Source organism: Schistocerca piceifrons, chromosome 7 (genome assembly GCF_021461385.2).
Source record: "Schistocerca piceifrons isolate TAMUIC-IGC-003096 chromosome 7, iqSchPice1.1, whole genome shotgun sequence".
Lineage (NCBI taxonomy): Eukaryota > Metazoa > Arthropoda > Insecta > Orthoptera > Acrididae > Schistocerca > Schistocerca piceifrons.
In genome coordinates, this window is record NC_060144.1 from 324,757,077 (window position 1) to 324,773,345 (window position 16,269).

The 16,269-nt window shown below is 40.6% G+C and overlaps 1 protein-coding gene and 1 pseudogene across 1 annotated transcript in view; both read right to left on the reverse strand.

Moving 5' to 3' along the window:
• Positions 1 to 585: 585 nt before the first annotated feature.
• LOC124805667 overlaps positions 586 to 16,269 on the reverse strand; it is a 46,697-nt gene continuing 31,013 nt past the window's right edge. The window contains exons 3-4 of the mRNA XM_047266236.1: positions 8,730 to 9,136; positions 586 to 742 (exon numbers count right to left, since the gene is read on the reverse strand). Coding sequence (XP_047122192.1) covers positions 586 to 742; positions 8,730 to 9,136 — 564 coding nt within the window. The remainder of the gene's footprint in view (positions 743 to 8,729; positions 9,137 to 16,269) is intronic.
• On the reverse strand, positions 4,370 to 4,487 carry LOC124709192 (annotated as a pseudogene).

Here is a 16,269-nt window from a genome sequence, read left to right on the forward strand (position 1 = left end):
TGCAAATTTTTTTTTTTTTTTTTTTGTTGCAAGATCGCTATTCTAAGATTTGTCGAACTGAATTTCCTGTTATTTGTCATCTTTTCAAAAGCCATTGATAAATTTCTTATGGGATGGGCTTACAAATAACCTGCCTAAGTTCATTTCCCCCCTTTTCTTTTGAGTGGCCCTTGGCATCAACTAGCCATTTTCTGTGTACAACAGACGAGGCCCGCGAACGGAATGATAGAGCTAATCTGGAACGATCCACCACACACCCTCATAATTACGTCTCTTCCAGTACCTGTGTCCTACTTCCCAAACTTAACAGAAGCTCTTGTCCACATCTTGCGGAAAATTTCTGAAGCGGGGTGGGTTATAACCTTGCACAGCGAAACGATCGCAAGCACGAAAATCGGTCGGACTCGGTATTGGGTACATATTCACGGTGACCGCTAAAGACACCGGCTCTCAACCAGACCAGCAAACAGAGTGCCAGAAGGCACAGTCCGAGACAATCACGGAAACTGTAAGAACACTACGATTTGAAAAATTGAACACTTATGGTTTAAAAGTGAGCGTAGGCTGAATGAACAAGATCCGGCCTCATGCCACGTGACTGAATTCAGAGTCCGTGTGACTGAACTGACTCCAGAGACATTGCCCAATCATGCGATTCTCAGTAGATTGCTCCGACTCTCGACCACCTACAGTTCCCTGGCTGACGCTCATGACTCTGGTGGTGATCCCAAACCACTCCTCCCTTTAAAAGCCACATACCGCCAAAAATACTCAGGCCAGTGTCAGAGCCAATGCCAGAGGAATAAAATCAAAAACCAGTGGCTGACGGGGCTATTTGTCAGGGATTCCACCAAGGTGTTCTCCACCAGGAGATCATGGGCGACACTTGGGCTGGTGATGGGCTGATGGTCCAACAGAAACTAACAGTCGCAATCTGAAGAGGACTGAGGGATGAATTACGCTACATGTGGTGATGATGGACGGAGATAATCCACTTCCATCAAATCTTCCCTTGACAAATTCCTACCAACCTTTGCATCTCAGAGTATGTCTTGCAACTAACGTATTCAGTTATTTTCTGGATATACTGCGATCTCCGTCTTCCTCTACAGTTTTTACCCTTTACAGCTCCCTCTAGTACCATGAAAGCTAGTTCCTGATGTCTTAACACTTGTCCTCACCTGCTGCAACTGTATAAAGTTTTTGGCCGTGCGATTCTAGGCGCTACAGTCTGGAGCCGAGCGACCGCTAGGTCGCAGGTTCGAATCCTGCCTCGGGCATGGATGTGTGTGATGTCCTTAGGTTAGTTAGGTTTAATTAGTTCTAAGTTCTAAGCGACTGATGACCTCAGAAGTTAAGTCGCATAGTGCTCAGAGCCATTTGTATAACGTTTTACGCCCTAACGTCCCCATGACAATGCCTTACTGCCTCCCAACTGTATGCATGAACAAGTATGCCAAAGCGGTGGTACCTAGTGGTATATGGCAGCTTTTTCCAAAACATATAACATGAACTCTTTATTAATCCACTGTGCCTATCTGAATAGAAAGTCAAGTTACATCGCTAATGCTGTACGAAAACTGTAAGTATAGTAATTACAACGATAAGGACAATGATTACAACTGTCATTAATTTTACACCTCTTTTCTTCTGTATAAGGCGATGGAGTTTTGTAGTTACTGCAGCCTTGAGCTTTTAGCTGACTTACGAAATGGGAAGTTTCACTTAAGGGAATGGCAGGTCCTAAACATGTTTCTTGCTGAAAGCCAGTCACCGTGAGGGTAGAGCACCACAAAACGGTCTGTCAGCCCAACCCAGTAGAGATGTGGAGTGAAGATGTCACGTGTGCCGTAAAAATGCATTGTGCAGAGAAAGGAATCCTGTTTAGGAGAGTCAAGATTTTAATAAGGAGTTCTCTGGTTGGTTCATAGCAGTCATTTAGGTAGCGGGGAGAGTTCTTATACCTGCATGGAAAACTTCAGATTGGCCATGACAAAAAAATCTGTCACCTAGTGGGTCAGATACTCTGTATTCCTCCCAACGCCAAGAGACAAATATACTTCACTGGTTAACAACGACAAAAACTGCAATACTACAAAACTGTTAAGTTCGTTTAATGAATTATTATTAGACGTAACACTTAAAGTGAGTGGAGAGATTCTGACAGTTGCAGAACAGCTATGTTTCGTACAGGAAAGTCAGTGACACACTTCCCCAAAGAGCACTGTCATGTAGAGCCCCTCATACCCCGGAACTCTGTGTCGTCTGTGGCAGCCCATCCATAAGACACTTGTTCCAGTGCTTGTGGCAAATTCTGGAACTCATAGCTACAGAACGAGATGTCTCTGACCTAGAACAGAACACAGAGGCTGTGCTGAAAGATTATTTGCGGCTACTACAGCCATACCTTCTGCCCGGTCACGTCTTTTGAGTGGTAGGTATGGGTTGTCATTGTAGCCACTGAGACGAGGAGAGCGTAAAGTCAAGTGGCTTGAGTGGAACTATCATTTTGCTGATTTAACTTTCACAGCCAGTTAGCTGCACCCATCATGCACTTAGGCGAAGGTACTGGCCTTTGTGCATACATTCCGGCACCTTTCCCTAAATTATTATTCTTTGCAGCAATAATTGACGGTTTTCGCGACACAGTTTTTTATTGTTTATTCCTGTATCCACTTGAGGCCAAGGCTCTAGTTAGTATTTGCAGACGCTTGTCCATTTACTGACAGTCTATAATCTTGATTTGGTGTACAAATTATTTTTTATCTTTTTTGGCAATAAACCAGATTGTTATAGTGGCCATTAGTTTCCATTCGTAGTTTGATGGATCTCGTTATTTATATGTCTGTATAAGGTTCCTTAATTTGAGGAAGAAATTTCTGAGGATGTACGTCTGGGGTACAGCATTGTATGGTAGTGAAACATGGTCTGTGGGAAAACCGGAACAGACGAGAATCAAAGCATTTGAGATGTGGTGCTATAGACGAATGTTGAAAATTAGGCGGAATGATAAGGTAAGGAATGAGGAGGTTCTACGCAGAATCGGAGAGGAAAGGAATATGTGGAAAACACTGATAAGGAGAAGGGACAGGATGATAGGACATCTGCTAAGACATGAGGGAATGACTTCCATGGTACTAGAGAAAGCTGTAGAGCGCAAAAACTGTAGAGGAAGACAGAGATTGGAATACGTCAAGCATATAATTGAGGACATAGGTTGCAAGTGCTACTCTGAGATGAAGAGGTTAGCACAGTAAAGGAATTCGTGGCGGGCCGCATCAAACCAGTCAGTAGACTGATGACCAAAAAAAAAAAAAGGGTGCCGCATCCTTATTTGCGTGCTAAATTGTTCACCCCCAGTAATTTTCACTTAATGAGCCATTGTCCATTACGTGACCTTGTTTCCTTCTATTTTTCGTGATCTTGTGGGGAGCTTTCCACCTCTGTAGATCAGCAAGGATACAATCTGTAGCATTTCAGAGGTATGTTAAATAGCTCGGCCGATATACCACATAGGAATTTATCCTAGACAGGAAAAATTTTCGAAATTCTGGAATGCTGTTACTTACAAAGTTACTTTCTATGTGAACCTTCGACCAGGATTTTTCCGATCCCTTCTGATCCTCTGATTTTCGTAGTCATTTTTATAGGTAAATAAATAAGCATTTATGGCCTACAATTTATATATTTGTTCACTGGTTATATCTTTGACGATAAGAATGTGTGCGGACATCATAATGATAACAAACTTTAAGCAAGTAATTCAAACATATGTTGTATTTGCTGTACTAATCTGTCTTCTCTTACAGCAAGAAGGAGGCAAGTAGGTAGAGTCACCCTGGTCCTGAGCTTCGACGTTGCACTTTTGGGAAACAATCAGATTTGTTTGTGTTTTTAGTAGGTTTTGATTGTTTTTGTTGCATGAGTAATTTAAAAACTTCGTAATAAGGGGGAAGTGTTGTACTCATATCATTCTGAGGGTATGCTAAGTTTAACCCCTGTTCGTAGATATAGTCTTGAAGAAATCAGTGAAACTCATAGGGAAGTAGCTAGTCTACCTGTAACTGCAGGCAATGAATTTGCTGTGGAAGTCCAGCAGAACAGTTTGCAAAGTATCAAAGGAATTTGCAGGGATCACTATCAATGGATACTAAACTAAACTCCGTCCGAACAGGCCTTGGAAGGCCCAACGGTACCGACCGGCCGCCGTGTCACCCTCAGGCCACAGGCCTCACTGGATGCGGATATGGAGGAGCATGTAGTCAACACACTGCTCCCCCGACCGTATGTCAGTTTACCAGACCGTAGCCACTACTTCTCAATCAAGTACCTCCTCAGTTTGCCTCACAAGGGGTGAGTGCACCCCGCTTGCCAACAGCGCTCGACAAACCAGATGGTCGCCCATCCATGTGCTAACTCAGCCCGACAGCGCTTAACTTCGGTGATCTGACGGGAACCGGTGTTACCACTGCGGCAAGGCCGTTGGCAGTATCAATGGATACTGAATCAGATACCGTGCAGATTAATACAAATATGTCAGAGTTGAGTCGTCATGTGGGGAGAATGTGATGATGTCACGGGCAACGTAAAACTCTGTAAGCACTAAACGTGAGGAAAAGACAAGGGGGTTACTCTATAGCCACTGAATGTAAGGAAGTGATTCAGATGTTTACAGTCGTTGCACCAATACCTCCATCATTGCCATCTTTTCATCTCCAGTGATTCTGAAATGAAATGGCTTGGCAAAATACGCATCAGAACTATAAAAACGACGAGCGTTATAGAGAAACAGAAGAGCGGCACAAAAAGGCGCTAGAGCATTTTCCATGAGCTCCTAACAGCTCAAACACAGAATTAAACCGTCAAACACTCATCAGAGTCATTCTCGCCAAATTTCTACAGCGTGTTTGGAAATTCCCTTTATAAACTTCTAGTACTTGTAGAGTGATGAGGGGCAGAAAAAGGCGGAGGAGTTTTTCAAATAGACAAAAGTAAATTTCGCAGCATTAGCGTTTACTATTATATATTAAACACTATGTCGTACTAGCTGAGTAGCCAGCGTTTTATTTATTTCATTTCTAGTAGTCAATTTCCTCCGTCCACCTATCTCTGTCCATCACTTCTGTCTCCCTCTACCTCCTTCTCCATCACCTGTCACCCCCACCCCTCTTCCCCTCGTTCTCTGTTCATCTCCTCCCTCCCCTCTCACTGCCAATCTGCTACTCACGCCTCTCTGTTTCAAACTCCTCCTACATCTCTCTTTGTTCATCTCCTCTTTCCTTTCTGTATTCACCTCCTCTTCCCCACCGCCTCTACTTCTACACCTTCTCCTGTTCCCCCTACCTGTCTGTGTCGCACGATGAAATTATTTTGCAGGTACATTTAGCGGCATATGTGGAAACTGCCTGGTATATGTATTGCAGAGTAATAAAATTTGAACGTCAGACTTAATTTCTGATACGACAGTTTTATTGCTTGAACAGCGAAAATCTACTAAGTAAAAAACTTTTCACCCTTCTATCATTTTGTAAGATTTAAAAGCGAGAAAATATTTCGTAGGGATCGAAATTCTATGTAAAGTTCATTGCAGATCGCTAAGTGCTCTCGTTCTCAGATACTGGATGCTATGCTGTGACTACAATTAAGGTGCACGCTAACTTACAAATAATAATAATAATAAATGAACTGAAACTGTCTCTTAGAAGTTTATGTCCAAAAAAGTAACTCTACTGGTACGGAGGCCCCAGCACTAGTCTGCAGATTATCAATGAATTGGTGTTCAAGTTAGTAGCAGTCCACCAAGGACTACAGTGAATGGCTGGATTTTGTTATACAAATGCAACATATTTTCAACGGGGGTTGGTCGAGCAATGATTGTTGCATTAGTTATTAAAAACCCCTCGTAGTAGTTGAACTGCAAGAGATTATTCAGGAAGAATCAATGCGCAGAGAAGTGGGATACGGATGTAGTAAAGAGTGAAGAGATACACTTGAAGTTCTCTGAGGTTATAGGTACTGTGATAATGAATAACTCAGGAGGCAGTTCAGTTAAAGAGTAATGAACATCTTTTAAAAAAAAAAAAAGCAGTCACAGTTGTTGGAAAAATAAACGTAGGCACAGGGAGGGAAACTGCTATGAAACCATTGATGACAGAAGACATAATGATGTTGATCGAAAAAAGAAAGAAGTACACAATTGTGGAGGGATATCAGGAATACAGAAATACCATTCGTTTAGTACTGGAATAAATAGGAAATGCAGGAAGGGTACGGCTAATGGCTGTATGAAAAATGTGAACAAACAGAAAAAGAAAAGAATGTCGGAAGGACTAACTCAGTATATAGGGAAGTCAAAATAACTTTCTGTGAAATTAAAAGCAAGGGTGATAACATTAACACTGAAGTGGGAATTCCACTGTTAAATGCAAAGGAAAGAGCGGATATGTAGAACGAGTACATATAAGTCCTCTGTGATGGGGAAGACCTGTCTGAGGATGTGATGTAGAAGAAAGTGGTCGATAGGAAAGATACAGGAGATTCAGTATTAAAATCAGAATTTAAAAGTGCTTTGGAGGACTTAAGGACAAATAAGGCAGAAGGGATAAGCAACATTCCATCGGAATTTCTAAAGTCATGGGTGTAAGTGGCCACAGGACGACTATTCACGTTGGTGTGTAGAGTGTATAGTACTGGTGATACACCATCAGATTTTTGGAAAAACACCATCCACACAATCTCTAAGGTAGCAAGATCCGACAGGTAATAGCTCATACATCCACGTTTCTGACAACAATACTATGTAGAAGAATGGAAAATAAAACTGAGGATGTTTTGGATGACGATCAATTTTGCTTTAGGAAAGGTAAAGGCACCAAAGAGGCAGTTTTAACGCTAAGGTTGATAATGGAAGCAAGACTAAAGAAAAATTAAGACATGTGCATAGGATCTGTCGACCTGGAAAAAGCATTCGACAATGTCGGATGGCCCAAGATGTTCGAAATGCTGAGGAAAACAGGGATAAGTTGTACGAAAAGGCGTGTAATATACAATGCGCACACTAACTAATACTGGAAGACCAAGAAAAAAGTGCTTGGACTAGAAAGGGTGTATGGGATCAAGTCTTCGTCCCACTGTTCAGTCTTTACATCGAAAAAGCAATTACGAAAATAAAGGTACAAAAGTGGGATAAAAATTCAAGGGGGAAGAATATCAAATGACACTGGTATCCTTATTGAAAGAGAATATGGATTACAGTATCCATTGGAATGAACAGTCTAAGTGCAGAAAATGGATGTACAGTAAATGGAAGAAAGACGGAAGTAATGAGAAGTAACGAGAACAGCGGGAAACGTAACCTAACATTTGAGGATCACGAAGTAGACGAAGTTAAGGAATGCTGCCACATAGGCATCGAAACAACCCGTAATGAATGGAGCAAGGACATCAAAAGCAGACTAGCAATGGCAAAAAAGGCTTTCCTGGCCAACAGAAGTCTACTAGTATCAAACATAGGCCTTAATTTGAGGAAGAAATTCATGAAAATGTACATTTGTAGCACAGTATCGAATGGTAGTGGAACATGGACAGTTGGAAAACTGGCACAGAAAAGAACTGAAACATTTGAGATGAGATGCTACAGAAGAATGATGAAAATTAGGTTGACTGATAAGAATCGGCGAGGAAATGAATATATGGAAAACACTGACAAGAAGAAGGGATAGACTGATAGGACATCTATTAGGAACTCAGGGAATAATATTCATGTAACTTCAGGGAGATGTAGAGGGTAAAAACTGAAGAGGAAGATTGGAATACATTGAGCAAATAAATTGAGGACGTGGGCTGCAAATGCTACTCTAAGATGAAGAGTAGGAAGGGAGAGAAAATCGTGGAGGGCTGCATCTAAACAGTCAGAAGAACGATGACCCAAAAAGAAAAAAAAAATTACTTCTGCTCTGTTTTGATTATCTTTACTAAATTTCATAATCTCATAACTTTCCTAAAATGTTCTGCGAATTATACAGTATATCCTATAGTACATAAATCATCTGATTTTGAATCTCCTTCACGAATTTTTTTATCTCACTATGTGCAAATATTTGCTTGTCTTATGAGACTTTGAATCTTTACAATTGTCGATTGCATCAGTTCGGTTTCGTTTGTAAGAAGAATAATCCTCTGATTATAATGCAGATAAGAGGTGATCCTTTTAAACTCCCTACTATTGTTAACTACGCCAGGACATTTCCCCACTCCCTGCTACTGTCATTAGTAGTCAACACAACAGACGATGAACGTGAAGTACGCGTCGACCCTCCCCTTCACTGTTCTTACGTTTAGCGTCCAGTTTTGAGCTCGTCTATCCCGCTTTTTAGAAATGCTATTTCTCTACTATTATAACACATCCAGCATTCATTATATCAATAGGGAGCACCACAAAACACTTGTTTGCCTTACTACTGATAACTACCTACAAAATTGTCATCGATCCACAGGGCCGAACGAGAGGCTATTTCCACTTCAAATTTATTTCTAGACTAATAAGAGTGCAAGACAACAATATAAAGGAGTGCTCGACATATAATTCAAATGTCTTCGAACGACGTTGTGCAGTGACCTCTGAATTTCCACTCCATTAATTGCTGTTGATTCTTGAGCCCCAGCCCAATGACTAGACAAAGTTTTCAAGAAAAATCGAGAGGTGCAAATAGATGTAGGATTATACAAACCTAAGAATTGCCTGATGGTGCTTGACATTCTTCGAAATCTGTAGATGTATCTCAAGATCTGAGATACATTCACCTGGTTTGTCCTGGTTCTTTAATGTTGCTGAAGTCTTCCACTTACGCAAAGCTGAAATGTTGTCGTTCAAAATCTCCAACTCAGCAGCAACCCTCAGCATGAGGTCAACGAAAAAGCAGTCAGTGCACACAACAGCAATATCAACGGACATCATACTCAGGAACTGTATCAGGTAGAGTGCCTCGTATGTGGGGGACACGTACATGTCCAATGGTAACCAGACGGCCAGAGGCAGAGAGCGATTGTTGCTGAAAGTGCTCCCATCTTCCGCGTTGCGGAAATGGTGAACCAGTGGGGAAGCCGCCCAAATAACCACTGTTACAGTTGTGGTCCCCTGCAAAACAGAGCACGTGTAAGGCTTCAGGATAACGCAATACAGGCAAGAGTACAGTGTAAGCAAATGGCAGCATGTATTCTTGCACGTTCCACAACTTCTGTTGCTTTAGTAGTTGCCACGTTGCATGATACGTTCTGCATTCCAGCATGCAAGTCTGACTGCATACCGTATCATGATGTTGACCTTTCCACAATTTACTCTGTGAGAGACATTGTAACACATGCATACATACAGTACATAGTAATGAGTTTGGAAGATACCAAATACTAGGTTGGTGAATCAATTCGTTCCGTTTTTGTTTTGAATGTTAGCATTCCGATTGCTGTGGGTTTATTTATAAACTGTCATTTTTATTTGTAGTTCGCTGCCGCTGTTTGAGTTAACATACTGTCAGTTTGTCATTTTGAGACAGTGAGTGGTTCAATGTACACTACAAAAGTGGATAAATCGCAAATTTTCGACATATTCTTCTGTTTGAGTTCGATAGAGGGGTGATAGCAGAGGAGGGAGCCAGAAAAAATTGCGCCGTGTATAGGTACAGTGCCACTGGCCAGAACACAGTAAGAAAATATTTTTCTCGTTTGAAGGAGGATCGTTTTAACATTAGTGACATTTCGGAGATCTTCTGGGTCTCATTAAGATAGTTTAAACGGATTAATCCAAAATCATCCACGTCACTGTACTGGGGAACTATCAAAATCATAAAAACCAAAACCAAAAATCTCTGCTTGCTAGTCATCAACTGGCTCGTGAACAAGCCCGACGCCATTCCTATCCTCTATAGCTACTGGTAATGAGAAATGGTGTCTTCATGCCAACATAAGTAAAAGGAAGGAATTTTGGGCCAAAGAAAACCGGCAACTCCCTGTACGAAGATAATGTTATGCCTCAGGTGGAACAGCAGCTGTGTGTTGTACTACGAATGGCTTTCCAGAGTTGTAGCCATCACTGCTGACATTTATAGTCAACAACTGAGTCGTCTTGCAGTCGCAGTCCAAGAACAGCGACCAGGAAGACTGCGTGAACTGATGTTACTTCACGATAACGACCACCCGCATTCTGCTAGACTGACAAGAAACACTATACATGAGTTGGGTTGGGAGGTCATTACCGACCCACCTCATTCATTTGATCTTGCACTCTCAGATTCTCCCCTTTTGGCTCTCTATAGAACAATTTTCAAGGAACGTCCTTTCCAGATAAAAATGAGCTACGAACATGGCTCAACGAGTTCTTCGCCTGACAACCGCGTGATTTCACCAATCGCAGAATCGAAAAGTTACCACACAGTTGGCAGAATATTGTAAATAATGAATCGGAATGCATTATTGACGACTAAAGTCTCTGTTATATTTATCTGTCGTGTTTAGTACACTTATGGAAAAATGTTAGGAACTTTTGCACCAACCTATTAACATATGCATACATACTAATGGGTTTGGGAAGATACCATATACTTGGAAAATTGTCATTGAAGCGATTGTGTTTTTGAAGAAAGGAAAGAGAAAATCTTGGGAACTAAACACCTCAGCTGTAAACAATAGTAAGATTAGATTCATTTCGTTCATCATAATCGATGCTTTTGGTAAGATTGCAGTGTGTCATTCATTTTTTAATCATGAAGATTAGATCAGTTGCAATTTTAATGGCAACAGACCCATAGTGAGGAGATCTTCCAGGGGGCGGAAAAATTCATAAAAAAGAATACAAATGAAATAATTACAATGAAAAACAAATATGTTATTTGTAGCTATCACACATCCTAAGTGCAATGGTGTTCATAAATGCCCAAGTCAAAAATCTTAAACATATTTTCATTTAAAACATAATAGCAAACTTTTCACAACACACCCAAATTTTCAATACATGGCGCTGCGTATGATAATTCGTACGCTATTGTAGACATGCATCATCAAATAGTAAACATGCTTTACAACACATACTTTCATATATAGCTTTACTGCACTGAGTTTATACGGAAGACAGACTGTTCATAATAGTAAAATTATTTGTTACTATTAATAATATACGCACATCAGTTGGTTCTACAAAGAAATTCTTCATTGGAATCGAAAGAGTTGGCCCCCAATTTAAGTTCTTAGGTTCCTGTTGAACTGAAGTTTATTAGCAGTTAAACCATTTAACATGTGTTCCTGAATAATGGATACGTTCCTGGAAAAAAGTGACTTTAAATATATGAAGATTATTATTTTTGTATTGATTCAATGAAATAAGCTATTGGTTTAGAAAAAGAGGTATGTTTTCAAATATAAATTTCATAATAAATAAATATATTGGTAAGTAGAGTTTAGTATCCTCTGTTTCCTAAACGGGACTCTGCAGGATGTTCTTCAATTCAAACAACATATAATTCTTATTACAGAGTTGTAGACTCTGAAAACTTTCACTTCGCTTGATGAGTTATCTCAATATATAATCCCGTATGACATTATAGAATGAAAGTAAGAGTAATTTCCAGCTTTAGTATTATTATATCATCTGTGTCTGACAACATTCACTTTGAATATCGACATTTATTTAGGTGCTTGATTTCCGCGAGTTCTCTTGCCTCTCACCATTACTGTAATTCACAATAAATACTGAAGCTGATGACCTTCCATTTCGATACGTTTATTAATTTGTGCGTGGAACCCATATGCACAACTTAAAGGCAGTGACAATTACAATTATCGTGAGGTAAGGAGACAAACCGAAATCAAGCACCCCGTGGTGAGAGACAAGGGGACTCACAGATATCAGTCATCCCTATGGGAACAGAAAACTATTACATTCACCTAGTGTAGTTTCAGACACTGAAACGGCTAATCATATTGTGCTGTACAATCAAATTGGCAACACCACTTTAGAACATAAATATCAACCGTCAGAACATAAACGTTTACATTTACTTTGTAAATGAAATGTAGATTCCAATGCGTCGGTTCTTAATTTAAAAAACAGGTCCACTTGATACTTGTCGATTAGAATACCATCCACCATGAATGGGAAACCATGGTTTAAGTACCGTACGCATTTTTTGGCGTAGAATCCCGATATGCAGTAAAAATATGTGGTTCCCATTCGAAAATGCGAAGTTGACTCCTTTCACGCATTAGTAGTGGTTAGGTGGCCAGTTTTAACGCAGGCAAATGTCTACATTACTAATATTAACTTCTCAGCAAGAAACGTTTCTTAGTCCATGCGTCTTTTTCGATTTGTTTCAGGTTAAAAGGAAAGCCCTGTGTAGACAGTGGCAGTGAGAGCAAGATGCTGAGCATGAAGCCTTAACTGCAACGAGTAACTGGGTAAACGGATTTAGAGCGCGATTATGTTCCCTGGCCAACAAATCCGGTGAAGGAGGCGGAAAGAAGACTGAGGCTGGTAGTTCCAAACGTTTCCTGGCAGTCTTTTAAAGAGGAACGGATTCGGATTTTTTGTGCTCAGAGAGCGGCATTTTTCTTCTGAAACGTTTCATTATTCCTTACATAATGCGAATGCAGGTGTTGATGTATTATTCATATGTTTAATTTTTTTAGCGTTCATAGTGTGTCGGCCTGGCCTCTTAATACTAACCAAAACGGCCTTGCTGTGCTGGTACTGCGAACGACTGAAAGTAAGGGGAAACTACAGCCGTAATATTCCCCGTGGCATGCAGCTTTACTGTATGGCTAAATGATGATGGCATCCTCTTGGGTAAAATATTCCGGAAGTAAAATAGTCCCCATTCGGATCTCCGGGGACGTCGTTATCAGGAGAAAGAAAACGGGCGTTCTACGGATCGGACGTGGAATGTCAGATCCCTCAATTGGGCAGGTAGGTTAGAAAATTTAAAAAGGGAAATGGATAGGTTAAAGTTAGATATAGTGGGAATTAGTGAAGTTAGGTGGCAGGAGGAACAAGACTTTTGGTCAGGTGAATACAGGGTTATAAATACAAAATAAAATAGGGGTAATGCAAGAGTAGGTTTAATAATGAATAAAAAAATAGGAGTGCGGTTAAGCTACTTCAAACAGCATAGTGAACGCATTATTGTGGCCAAGATAGACACGAAGCCCCCACCTACTACAGTAGTACAAGTCTATATGCCACCTAGCTCTGCAGATGACGAAGAAATTGAAGAAATGTATGATGAAATAAAAGAAATTATTCAGATAGTGAAGGGAGACGAAAATTTATAATCATGGGTGACTGGAATTCGGTAGTAGGAAAAAGGGAGAGAAGGAATCGTGGTAGGTGAATATGGATTGGGGGGAAGAAATGAAAGAGGAAGCCGTTTGGTAGAATTTTGCACAGAGAACAACTTAATCATAGCTAACACTGGTTTCAAGAATCATGAAAGAAGGTTGTACACATGGAAGAAGCCTGGAGATACTGACAGGTTTCAGATAGATTGTATAATGGTAAGACAGAGATTTAGGAACCAGGTTTTAAATTGTAAACCATTTCCAGGGGCAGATGTGGACTCTGACCACAATCTATTGGTGAAGAACTGTAGATTAAAACTGAAGAAACTGCAAAAGGTGGGAATTTAAGGAGATGGGACCTGGATAAACTGACTAAACCAGAGGTTATACAGAGTTTCAGGGGGAGCATAAGGGAACAATTGACAGGAATGTGGGAAATAAATACAGTAGAAGAAGAATTGGTAGCTATCAGGGATGCAGTAGTGAAGGCAGCAGACGATCAAGTAGGTAAAAAGACGAGGGCTGGTAGAAATTCTTGGGTAACAGAAGAAATATTGAATGTTATTGATGAAATGAGAAAATATAAAAATACAGTAAAGGAAGCAGGCAAAAAGGAATACAAACGTCTCAAAAATGAGATTGACAGTAAGTGCAAAATGGCTAAGCCGGGATGGCGAGAGGACAAATGTAAGGATGTAGAGGCTTATCTTTCTAGGGGTAAGATAGATACTGCCTACAGGAAAATTAAAGACACCTTTGGAAAAAAGAGAACCACTTGTATGAATATCAAGAGCTCAGATGGAAACCCAGTTCTAAGCAAAGGAGGGAAAGCAGAAAGGTGGAAGGAGTATATAGAGGGTCTATATAAGGGCTATGTACTTGAGGACAATATTGTGGAAATGGAAGAGGGTGTAGATGAAGATGAAATGGGAGATATGATAATGCGTGAAGAATTTGACAGAGGACTGAAAGACCTGAGTCGAAACAAAGCCGCGAGAGTAGACATTCCATTAGAACTACTGACAGCCTTGGGAGAGCCAGTCCTGACGAAACTCTACCATCTGCTGAGCAAGATGTATGAGACAGGCGAAATACCCTCAGACTTCAAGAAGAATATAATAATTTCAGTCCCAAAGAAAGCAGGTGTTGGCAGATGTGAAAATTACCTATCAGTTTAATAAGTCACGGCTGAAAATACTAACGCGAATTTCTTACAGACGAATGGAAAAACTAGTAGAAGCCGACCTCAGGGAAGGTCAGTTTGGATTCCGTAGAAATATTGGAAGACGTGAGGCGATACTGACCCTACGACTTATCTTAGAAGCTAGATTACGGAAAGGCAAACCTACGTATCTAGCATTTGTAGATTTAGAGAAAGATTTTGACAATGTTGATTGGAATACTCTCTTTCAAATTCTGAAGGAGGCAGGGGTAAAATACAGGCAGCGGAAGGCTATTTACAATTTGTACAGAAACCAGACGACAGTTATAAGAGTCGAGGGACATGAAAGGGTGGCAGTGGTTGGGAAGGGAGTGAAACAGGGTTTTAGCCTTTCCCCGATGTTATTTAATCTGTATATTGAGCAAGCAGTGAAGAGAACAAAAGAAAAATTCGGAGTAGGTATTGAAATCCATGGAGATGAAATAAAAACTTTGAGGTTCGCCGATGACATTGTAATTCTGTTAGAGACAGCAAACGGCTTGGAAGAGCAGTTGAACGGAATAGACAGTGTCTTGAAAGGAGGATATAAGATGAACATCAACAAAAGCAAAATGAAAATAATGGAATGTAGTCGAATTAAGTCCAGTGATGCTGAGGGAATTAGATTAGGAAATGAGACACTTAAAGTAGTAAAGGAGTTTTGCTATTTGGGGAGCAAAATAACTAATGACGGTCGAATTAGAGAGGATATAAAATATAGACTAGCAATGGCAAGGAAATCGTTTCTGAAGAAGAGAAATTTGTTAACATCGAGTATAGATTTAAGTCTCAGGAAGTCATTTCTGAAAGTATTTGTATGGAGTGTAGCCATGTATGGAAGTGAAACATGGACGATAAATAGTTTGGACAAGATGAGAATAGAAGCTTTCGAAATGTGGTGCCACAGAAGAATGATGAAGATTAGATGGGAGATCATGAGCAGGTTTTGAATAGGATTGGGGAGAAGAGAATTTTGTGGCACAACTTGAGTAGAAGAAGGGATCGGTTGGTAGGACATGTTCTGAGGCATCAAGGGATCAGAAATTTAGTATTGGTGGGCAGCTTGGAAGGTAAAAGTTGTAGAGGGAGACCAAGAGATGAATACACTAAGCAGATTCAGAAGGATGTAGGTTTCAGTAGGTACTGGGAGATGAAGAAGCTTGCACAGGATAGAGTAGCATGGAGAGCTGCAGCAAATCAGTCTCAGGACTGAAGACCACAACAACAACAACAACAACAGTGTGTCTGCTACCTCATTCAAACTACAAACGCAATAGACATATTGGAGTATCAGTTGGTACCTTCGGTCAGAGTGATCACGTGCAACACTTCCCATGTCTGTCAGTATTTATTTGTACGTGCTGCAGTACCAAAGTAGACCATTAATTGCAATACCTTTCCCCCGTAACTGAGCATATTTTCCACGACACAGCCAGGAGCACTTCCAATCAGAGCAAAGTTACCCACCTGACACTTGTTTCACTACCGATACACACTGAGGTGACAAACGTCATGGGATACCTCCTAATATTGGGTCGGGCCACCTTTTGCTGAGCATAGTGCGGTAACTCGACATTTCATCAAATAAACAAGTCGTTGCAAATTCCCTACACAAATATTGAGCTAAGTGCCTCCATAGTCGCTCATAATTGCGAATGGGTTTCCGGTGCATGTTTTTGTGTACGAAGTGACCTGTCGAATATGTCCCACATACGTTCGAAAGGATTTACGCCGGGCGTTCTGGG